The sequence below is a fragment of the Cebidichthys violaceus genome, unplaced genomic scaffold, assembly GCF_023349555.1.
Source record: "Cebidichthys violaceus isolate CVI_PGR_0920_01 unplaced genomic scaffold, fCebVio1.0.p SCAF_131, whole genome shotgun sequence".
NCBI classification, from domain to species: Eukaryota; Metazoa; Chordata; class Actinopteri; order Perciformes; family Stichaeidae; genus Cebidichthys; species Cebidichthys violaceus.
Window position 1 is genome coordinate 89,259 of NW_027176298.1, and position 10,808 is coordinate 100,066.

General features: G+C 38.8%; 1 protein-coding gene across 2 annotated transcripts; it reads right to left on the minus strand.

The window, feature by feature from the left end:
- Nucleotides 1-6,570: 6,570 nt before the first annotated feature.
- Nucleotides 6,571-10,448, minus strand: LOC137870657 (aldo-keto reductase family 1 member D1-like). Of its 2 annotated transcripts, none has more exons than XM_068708053.1 (9): nucleotides 10,296-10,448; nucleotides 9,910-10,077; nucleotides 9,705-9,821; nucleotides 9,096-9,173; nucleotides 8,250-8,372; nucleotides 7,874-7,983; nucleotides 7,292-7,457; nucleotides 7,084-7,166; nucleotides 6,571-6,870 (listed from the first exon to the last, which is right to left on the minus strand). In XM_068708053.1, the coding sequence occupies exons 1-9, from the start codon at nucleotides 10,386-10,388 to the stop codon at nucleotides 6,828-6,830; spliced, it is 981 nt and encodes a 326-aa protein (XP_068564154.1). In that variant the 5' UTR covers nucleotides 10,389-10,448; the 3' UTR covers nucleotides 6,571-6,827. The 2 variants fall into 2 exon arrangements, with proteins under 2 accessions (XP_068564154.1, XP_068564155.1); XM_068708054.1 differs by having other exon boundaries at nucleotides 9,910-10,021; nucleotides 10,296-10,426.
- Nucleotides 10,449-10,808: the final 360 nt, after the last annotated feature.

Consider the following 10,808-nt stretch of genomic DNA (forward strand, 5'->3'; position numbering starts at 1 on the left):
AACGCTTGTATTTAGGTGGCCCATCAGATTACATATATCACAGGCATGGACACGTGTGTGCATATCTGCAAAGGTCAAATATTTCTGAGGTCGGTTTGCAAAAGATTTAAGTTGAAGCAACCCCAGGCGACAACACTGCTTCATGCACTGATCAATTTTGAGCTTTTGGGTTATTTTGCTTCTATAGCATCTTTTTTTCAGACTAGGGGAGAGAAAACATCCCAAATACACATTTAGACGTTTATTTTACCACTCTTTGTCTATTTGCTTCAGCAGATCTCCTTTGAATTCACCAAATGTTAGTATTAGATAATGCCTCATTTGCATATCTAAACAAAAAAACAATTGTCTTGGGAAGTTTGCAAATTAGCTTATATTTGATTAGACAATGCCAAATTTGCATATGCATACATAACATTTTAGAAAATCAACTGGGGAAGTTTCATTGTGACATCTATTAGTTAATGTTTTACTCTATTCACTATTCTCTATTCAGTGTCTCCACTTAAAGATAAAGAAATGCATCAACCTCAAATCCTGTACATTTAAAATAATTTCAATGCTCTTCTCTGACTGAGTGGAATTAAAACATCTCTCTTGCTTCATGAAGCCCCTTCTCTAAACACATCTTTAATTCAGCCCCCGGAAAAGAGTCTTTATTCCCCCCACAGACCCAGTTGCCCATTCAGAACATTTTCCCACCGCAGGGGTCCAGACTGGCCCGGTTCAAGGCATTTGTTAGAAGGTCACGATCCAGAGGGTCTTAATGGAGGTGGGGGGGGGGGGGGAGTGATGTCTGAAATCTTTCAGGTTGAGGTCTTTTTTGTAAACTCCCCACCCCACTCCCACCTAAAGTCAATTTATAATTCAAGACACAGACACATTAGCTTCCTATGAAAATAAAGCGGTCTGTCTGACTTTAGTTTTGTGGTAGTTTAGACTTTTAATGTATGAATTACCTGTTTAGTCACTTCACCTTCAGTAACTTGTTAGATTTTAAATCTCTGCAATTTCCAGCATGAGTAAAGCTCTTGGCCACATATATGATGTTGCAACCCTTCATCCCAATAAGTCTAATTATATTTGATGGCATGACCTCATGGTTGCTAATCAAAAAGATCATAAAATAATCATATACAGGATAATATCCTTGCAATGAGATGGCAACATCCTCATCCCCAAAAATCTAAGGTTTAGCATAGCGCATACATTCATAACCTCACAAGTGCAAAAGTTGAATTTATCACATATGGAATCAATTGTCACAATAAATAAATAGCACTTGCGGTGATTGGCTGCGATCAAAACCATACAAATAGTATTTTTTTCAAGATTTAGGCACAAACGGGATCGATGCAGGGTCTCGTTTGACTGGAGAGGTTTTGATACTACTTGGTACTGGGTTATTTCTGTCGATGCTTTAAAAGGTATACGAGAACCGATACCCGGCCCTACATTTAATAGTGTGCGTGTATATGTTTGTGTGTGTGTGCTCTTCATGACTAGTAACTAGTGTGCACCATGGCGCGTAATAATAGTGTGCTCTGGGGCATAACTTACTTCTCCCGCTACTGGGCAGACAGGTTACAGGCAAAAAGGTAACTGAACACTAGATAACAACAACGATGAACTGACAAAAACCAAACAAATTGGTATATGTAGTGTATGACTGAATTGGGGAAGTGGGAACAGGTGTGCAAAACACACATAGGCAGGAAGTGAAGTGATCTGAAACGATATAGGGGAGAGGTGAGTGACAAAATAAAACAGGAAACACTAGACATAAATGAATGAAACGTAGGAAAAACATGGAGCAGGGCAGATTATGACAAGGGGGCTCATTAATGAACTGCATTTCTTCATTCCCTCTGCAGCTTCCTGCTGTTGACTATGACTGCACGGCTACAGGTCACTGCTCAGACTATTCTCTAAAGGGTCCATCCTGTCTCTTCAGATCAAACTCAAATGAATGAAATTAAATGTGGAAAAGCCTCTGGTTTGAGGTCTACTTCAAAATTAAAATTTAGTCAACAGCAGCGCAGACATTTTGGGGGCTGACTCACAGGGCTTGTCAACGATTAATGTTTGACCAGGTTGCATACTTTAAATGGCATTGTCTAACTTGAGGTCAGTGGAAGAAAACTGCACTAGATATTTCAGTTGGACTGCAAGTTTGGAAAATAAACTTAAAGGCACAGTGTGTAAGATTTAGTGGCATCTAGTGGTGTGTTGCAGATTGCAACCAACTAACGGAACAGCTCCTTCCTTTCTCCAGGCCATGGTCAAGCCCTACACCCCCACCCGACCACTTCGCTCTGCTGCCTCGGGGCGATCGGTCGCCCCGTCTCTCAGAGGTCCTGGCGGCCGATCGACTCGGTCACGGGTGTTTTCTGTCCTGACCCCACAGTGGTGGAATGAACTTCCCACTGATGTCCCACGGAGTCGCTGCCCATCTTTCATCAGGCTGAAAACCCACCTCTTCAGGAAGTGCTACCCTGAGCCTTCCACTTAGCACTTATTGTATTCATACTAGCTTGTTGCACTTATTGTATTTTTTTTTTTTGCACTAACTGTTTTTCTTGTTTCTGCCCTGTACTTTGGCTCTGAGTTATGCTCTGCTTCATGCTCTTAGATGCTTGCTTGGAAAAGGAAATGTACATATGACTTCTGGTGACTAGTAGTTCTCTTGAATACCAATGTTGATGCACTTATTGTAAGTAACTTTGGATAAAAGCGTCTGCTAAATGACTGTAATGTAATGTAATGTAAATACCCCTCTGTTATGTTTACAACAACAAAGTCACTGTTGTCATTAATATCTCAGAAACAAATGAAAACCGTTTTTTGAAATAAACCCTTCTGAGTAAAGTTTATAAAGAAAGAAGGGACAAAATGCAAAGTGATGAAGAACATATCAATATTTATTACAAGATGCAAACAATATACTCGTATTAATACAAACCTCTCAGCCATTCATTCATGTAAAAAAACAAAACAAACAGATTCTCCTTCAGAAGAACATGGCTGGATATAAAACATTTACATTCGCTTCACTCATATGAACAGATAAATGTTCTGTGCTTGTGTAAATGTGGCTGCAGTAACTGATGGTGATTATACACTGATTAAAACATAGTTATGAATGTTATATCACATTGCTGCCAATTAATCACCCTAAATGTCACACCCTGCTCCTTTATTGTAAACAGCATTTCGATGCACCAATGGATGGATGACCAGATTAATACTACCACTTCCCCCCCCTTCCCACACTTTTCGGTTTCTGCGAAATCAAATGATCAACTGTGCACATACAAATATTTACTTAAGCCTTTTTTCAAAGGGGGCTTTGTGCAGTAAGGGGTATCCTTAAAAGGTTTCCTTAATCACTGCTCATAGGAGACTTAAAATATGGATGCTTTTGAAGAGATCTGAACAGACATTAAGCCACTAATAACAAAAACCCACATTAGTAAAATGCTGCTGACGGCTTTCATCTTGTGTTCTTGTGGTTGTGAAACTTCTCTTTGACAGACAGCCAAGAAGAAAACTGGCCATGACGGTTGAAAGTAGGTAAGAGGTGTGTACACAAAGATTACACAGTGTGATCAAACTCATACACCCTCTCTGAACAAACAAGACTGAGTGAGAGAGCACAGAGTTAACCAAAGCCTGACCGGATAGTTTTCACCTGTTTTCTCCTCCATGTCATGCTTTTAAAGGTGAATGTGAACAGAGATTTGGCTGTCATCTTCAGTTCCAATTATGCACAACCAGAAAGAGCAAATTGAATTAACTATAGACATAGACGGTTTAACTCTCATTGTATTTTGCTTTACTTTTTTCAATAAAATAACAGCGCTGACATGAAGAGGTTGAAATAAATGTGCAGTGTTGTCATGTATGTAAAGAAGCCATAAAAATGGTGAATACTTATTTCAAACAACCAAATTTATTTGGATATACATTTTTTTTCATACTTATTTTCTACACATTCGTATCATTTACTGTATGCCACCTTGTAATGCTGTTTGTCAAAGGATAACCCAACAGGTCAGTAAGAGGATTTCTGTTTGTCATGGACAGATTCCAAATTTTTTTCTTCTTCTTAATCTTCAAACCTACATCAGTCTGTTTTTAATTGAGGTGTTCATTTCTCAGACAAACGTGTATTATATATCTTTATTACAATAAATAATACCAATCCCTCTGGTACCACAAAGACGTGTTTTAGCGAGATACTTAAACCCACATTTCTCAGGGGCTGAAATGTTTGGACAGCAGGACAGCAGGGGTTTTAAACTCCTGCAATACCCATAAATTACATAATTTTTTTACAAACAGTTTGGAATATACGCTATCTGTCCTCCTCATTCTTGACATGGTGTTATGGTTGGATTTTGCTTGTAGCCTCCATGCTAAAATAGTGCCATAAAGAACTGGGTCGATTTCCATTTTTGCCGGCCTGGTCGGGTGTATCAGCAACATGTGCTAACGTCACGGCGCTGCAGTAATGACACCTAAAACCCGGAAATGAGTTAGCATTTATGCACTTAAGGTTCCCTCTGCTATTTAATGGGTTTTTAGTTAGATGCTTGAAATAAGATTTTAACATTTTGTTCTACGTCAGTAAATATCCCTCTGATGAATTTTGAGGCTTTTAAAAGTCTTAACCCTTACATACCGTTAGGGTCAAATGTGACCCGTTTTGACATTTGACAGCAGTAAAAATACCCTCAAAGTCATTCTTTTAGCTTGAAATTTGATGACTTTTCCTAAAGTGACCCGAAATACACAAAAATTTAAATATTTTAAAATTGTATACTTTTAAACAGGTGCTACACATTTTTTGTACACTGAGGCTGTTTCGGGTCAAATTTGGGGGGGGGGTTCATAACATTATAAAGGTACCTGAGCTGCCAATTCAGTGACTGACATGGCAGCAAGAGTTAGTGAGCAACAGGCCCTCGATCTGTTCTTCCAACATGAGGAGGTTGAGAGTGATTTGGAGGATGTGTCAGAGCAGAAAGACAACGTGGAAGAATTATTGACTAGTTTATAATAAGCATTTTATTATGTAATGTTTTGTGTTCTACATGGTAAATGTTGAATTAATATTGATTATTATGATTTCTTATCATATAGCAGTGAGTACAGAGTTTAATGGTTGCACTGATTAAACATGGTTATATTATTAATTCCAACAGTTCCAGAATGTTCATTTCATTTTCAAATTCAATACAATATATTTAAGTCATTATGGCTTTTATGCTTTTATGTCTTATGTAAAACAGGACATGATAATGTGTAATAGTAGATGTTTTTCTCCAAAAACGAATGTTGTAAAACTTTTAAAAAAATACACTCTCCCTGCTCTCTGAAACACTTATTAAGGATTAATCATACATGTATTAATGAGACATAGGCTATTTAGACATTATAAATAGATCTGTAGTTTAAAATTTGGTATAGACACTTACTATGAGGGGATTCTTGGTCTGGGTCAAAATTCACCCGAACCATACTGTGAAGGCATTGAATATGATCAGTGTGTAAAAGGCGGTTGCTAAGAAGTAACTGAATGAGACCATAACATCATCACGTCGTTATAGTCTCGTTGTGTATCACGCTCATGTGGCCGAGTTGTAGTTTGTTTACAGCCTACCGTTGGCTTCTTACTTCTGCTGATTGCATTCACACTTCTATGTATGTAGTGTAAGTATCCCCTTGTGTTTGGCCTACCAACCCAGTCAGTTTTTTGTGCGCTGCCAAGATCAGACAACATGTGATTCAACAAGATTCAACAACAGATTTGGCTCCACTTCTTGTTTTACATGTAGGCTCATTAGAATATACCACCCCCCCCCATCTGAGTATCTCCACCCACGGCTTGAGAACTACCTCTGCACGGGTGAATCATATTTCTCTTGCAAGCCAATCAAATCAGACTGAACTTTTGAGGGAGGGACTTGAAGAGACAGGCGCTAACCCTATACAGGTTTAGACAATATGAGAAAAATATTGTGTTTTTGAACATTACTGCATGTAAACATGCTCTAGTAGAAAGTATGAACCTGACAAGGAGCATGAAGTGTCCCCTTTAAAGAGGCAGGACTTGTTCATACAAGGAGAGACGGCGAACTGACACCTGAAGCTGAACAGACTTGATGGAACTAATGAACTAATGGAACACAGTGATGGTAGCAACAGACGGGGAAAAAGAGAGGAAGTAAAACAAAACGTGACACATGAAGAGTGACCCCATACAAATAAAACAGGAAACAGACTAAACATAAATGAGACATGGAAAAACACAACACCCAGAAAACCTTGTGCTTTTGGACTTACATAACTACCTGCTCTATATCTCTGTTGTTTGCTCTGACACAGCTGATTTTTTTCTAACCTTACCTCAAACAAAGTACAGGACTTTGGTCAACTTTGGTTGTTTTTAAGTTATCCTTGCGTTGATTACGTGGCCGTTAGTACCTGAATATCTGTATCTGAATAACTATCCAAATGTATTTCTCTACATGATGCATTTTGCCAAATTCAATAAAAAGGGTCGTATTTTCAAACCAAACTTTATTTATAGCAGCAGTGGCATCAATTAATTTCAAAACAGTTGTTATGAACTCTCTTTGAATATTACATGAGCCTTCTGCGAGTCTCACATGAAACTCACATGCAACAACTGAACAAATTTGTCATCATACATCTGAGCTGTATGCTGTCGTGTCTTTGTGCTTTTCATTTACTGTGAGCCAGAGCCCTCTAGTGTTGACTATGTACCGGTGTAAAGATGCTGAAAAAGGTCAGTCGAAACATTAATATTCATCATGAAATGGGTACTCTGGATGGTCACTCCACCTGTGTTGAAACAACAGAAAACATTTTTTTATCATTTCTGAGCATGATGACGATCATGATGATGAGGTCTTATTTGTCTTTTAGAAAACAGTTGTAAGACAATAAAAGCAACACAACACAAAGCATTACAATGCTTTACATAAAGATCAAGTACAGCATTTTATTCAACTCACGTCTGATTATACATATTTTCCTACCAAAGCGTATACTTACATCAGCAGCTCCACAAAGCGAATGTTTTTGTTCAGTGCCTCAATGGCTTTCATTTCTTCCTCGGTGAGTGAAAAATCAAATATCTGCAACAATATACAATTCGCTGTTATTAAAATGATTGAAATTGATTTGTGAATACTGTATAAAAATAGAGATTTCAGCACCAAAGCAATACTCGCCATGATGAAAGGCGTTTTGGTGAACCCACCTGGAAGTTGTGTTTGATCCTCTCGGGGCTGAAGCTCTTGGGGATCACGGCGACTCCTCTCTGGACATTGAAGCGCAGAGCCACCTGGGCTGTACTCTTGTTGTACTTTTTCCCAATAGATACAAGCAGCTCGTCCTCCAGCAGGGGAGGACATTTCACATTCACCCTAAAACCAGAGACAGAAGAAAATAGAGAATAGAAATGATGCCAGAATAGACACTTTTTAGTGAGTTTATAAGTTTAGCATCCCTAAGTGTTGACATGTTGCATATGTCTTTTATATATATATATATATAATTTTGTCTATTGTCAAATGATAAGGATCTAGATTAGATTCGTTCCATGAGAAAAGTAATGTGTCATTCCAAATTTAGTCTATTCCCTTAGTTGTTCAGTTTAGCTATTGCACATCCGTTTCCCTGCTTGCTCGTGACAACGATTTTGGATTTTAATGTCACACGTGACGTCTAAAAAATGCTTGACTTTTTTTTCACCCTTCCATGACTGCAATACCAGGGGGAGCAACACGTTCCGAAATGCCGGCTGTCAGTGAAAAGTGCGTATCTCTTAAAACCTTCATACCAGGATGCGTCTCTGGAGGAGCCAATTGGACAGTAGCCAACAATCACAATGTCATTCTGACGACAGTACTCCAGGAGCTTGGGTTGTGTGAAATATGGATGGCACTCGACCTGAAGGTAAGCAAGAAGAAAATGAATCATTTTAAAAGAATACAGGCCCAAAGTGGTCCGACTTTACATCAGCACCCTGCGCTATACTAAATCTAAGAAAAGATCCACTCCTTTAATACCATTAAAGCTAAACAAAAGATCTTTTTTTTGTGACAAGGAGTTTCATCAGAGTCTGTTGAGTATTAGGTATATATAAGCAACCACTGATACAGCACCATCTACGGAAACGTGTTCCAAGAAAACTCAAAGAGACGTGTTGGGGTCACCTGGTTGGACACAGGTTTGTGCTTGAGGCCGGGTTTGTTCAGCAGCAGCTCCAGCTGTCTGCGATTGAAGTTGGAGACTCCCAGAGATTTAACCAGCCCCGCGTCTTTGCAAGCCTCCAAAGCCTGTTGAGAGGAAAAGATTTACATCCTCTCAAAGACTGATAGTGATTGTCTTTACAGACTTTGAGAGACTGGAGAAAGAAATACACGGTGAAGAGGAAAAAAAACAGATCTTTCAATAGAGCTTGGCTGTTTATGACACTGCCCTTGATAGTTTCTGATGCTGCAGCAGAGAATGTTCTGGGATCAACTTTTAAGTATAAAAGGAATATCACATGCGGTTTCTCCTGATTTATTATTTTTCTGTTAGCGCATGAGACCTTCTCTAGAATGCAGAGAAGAAATAGCATTTCCTTCTAGTTGTAAAAGATGCTACCTATTCTCTGTCTCTGATTTCCTGCTATGAAGGCTATAATATATATATATATATTAACATGTTGTTAAGACTGTGTCTAAACAGTGAACACAGTTTCAACTCTACTGTCTCTTCAGTCTCCAGTCACTAGTGTTGATGTAAAATTCATAGTATTAAAACGTTTTTAATATTTTGTGCATTCCCTCTAACATAAATACATGTTCACTTAGTCTGTAACTGTTTTTGGCATGCTTCATAAGTTCTACTTATGTAAGAAAGCAAAAGTGAAACGAAAAATTACTAAATACACCAAGTGAGAAAACAATATGACATGAAACTACCGCATCCAGACATTAGACACAACAAAGAGGAGAAGAGCAAAGTCTTGAAATAGCAGGACCATCTCTTTTGAGGAACTCGGTAGAACTCACCTCCCATGTTGCACAGAGGTCTGTGTGGTGGTAGATGTACTTTCCATCCTGGTCTTTTGGATAGAACTCATTTCCAGGCTAAAATGTAAGCATGTAACACTTCAATGGTTTTGGCATGAGCTGTTTGAAGGTGCAGTTGGCTTTAACTTGACTATTTTGGATAACTCAACCCACATAATACTGACATAACAAATATCTGACTGTGACTCAGACATTTATGAAAACTGTAAACACGGCATAATGGTTCCAGGTACCCAATCTTAACCAAACACACCCTTGGCTGTCTAATCATTTCTGAAATCTAAAGCTAAAGCCAAAAGTCACATGTGTTATGCAGCTAATTGTTGTTAATGTTATTGCATTAATAAACATTTCAATAAAATTGTCTTGGTATCTTATCTAGTGTATATTTAATAACTAAAAAGAAAGAAAGATTGGCAAACAGTCATGTAAACATCTTCTTACTTCAAAGCCACCCTGTTTGACAGGGTAAATAATACATTATCCAAAACCAGACATCACCAGAGTGACATACCTAAGGGCAATGTTCAGACACTAAATGACTGGTTGGTAAGTGAACTGCAATCTATTTGTGTGCTATGAAGAAACCTTGAAGGCCATGGGAAGCTCGACGATGTAGAGATCCACATAGTCCAGGTTTAAGGTTTTCAGTGTCCTCTCCAAGGCCGGCCGCACCAACTCTGGCGGATGAAAGGTATTCCAGAGCTGAGGAAGACAACGCAGTGCCAATTAGAAAACATTCCAATGAAAATCGAAATGTACAAAACACCTGACATACGACAGACGTTATCACCTTTCCGCAGTAAAAGATGTCCTCTCTTCGCACGGTTCCATCAGCAATCTTCTCTCTAATGGCTCGACCCACTTCGTGCTCATTGAAATACACCAGTGCCCCATCAAAGTGCCTGTAACCCACATCTATGGCATGCTTGACACACTCCAGTGCTGTGCCTTTGGGTGTCTATCATAAATTCAGAGAAAATATTTTTGACCCGGTGCGGATTAAGTCATGCTGCAGTCTGTGCTCGTACGCATTCCTGTTTAAATGATCAATGAATGTTACCCAATCACTGCAAGCAATGACCACAGGCACTCCTCCATTACAGAGAGTCGTCCTTCGCTCAACACGCCTATAGCTCACATGCAGATCTAGAAACACACAGACGATATTCTTCTTACCGTTCGAGGGTCCCCATAGGTTCCCAATCCCAGCAGTGGAATGTGGTTCCCGTCACTGAGAGGGATACTGTGGCTGTCTGCTGTCAGATTCATGTGTGTGGAAAAGCGGATAAACTGAAGTGGCCTCTCGCCTGCCTACTAGGTAATTTATCAGTGAACCTTGAACCCTGACGTTTCACTGAAGTTAGAGCGCATTTTCAACCTAAAGGAAGTCAAGGCGTTTATTCCTTCAGTGGTCTGTTTAAGTCCAAGTCTTATCTGGATATTATATTACTCTTAGTGTTACTGTTGCTGTTATTGTTGTTATTATCATAGCAGTTTAAATATACATAATTTAAAGAAGTAGCAAAATAATTTAATTGAATAGTTTTATGAGTAATAGATCCATCAGTTATTATAACAAACTGAGTGATGATCACAATGGATGTGATAGTTAGGAAATTATTACATTACACAAAAAATAATAAATAAAACAATCAATGGAAGTGGAGTGTGGCGAATTGTGCCAATTCA

What these genes read in the sequence shown, in the direction of transcription:
- LOC137870657 (XM_068708053.1), bottom strand. Translation starts at nt 10,388, where the DNA reads ATGAATCTGACAGCAGACAGCCACAGTATCCCTCTCAGTGACGGGAAC. An exon ending in ACCTCTGTGCAACATGGGAG is followed by an intron (nt 8,373 to 9,095) that starts GTGAGTTCTACC and finishes TCCTCTCAACAG; the next exon opens with GCTTTGGAGGCTTGCAAAGA. An exon ending in CGCTTTGTGGAGCTGCTGAT is followed by an intron (nt 6,871 to 7,083) that starts GTAAGTATACGC and finishes GTTTCAACACAG; the next exon opens with GTGGAGTGACCATCCAGAGT.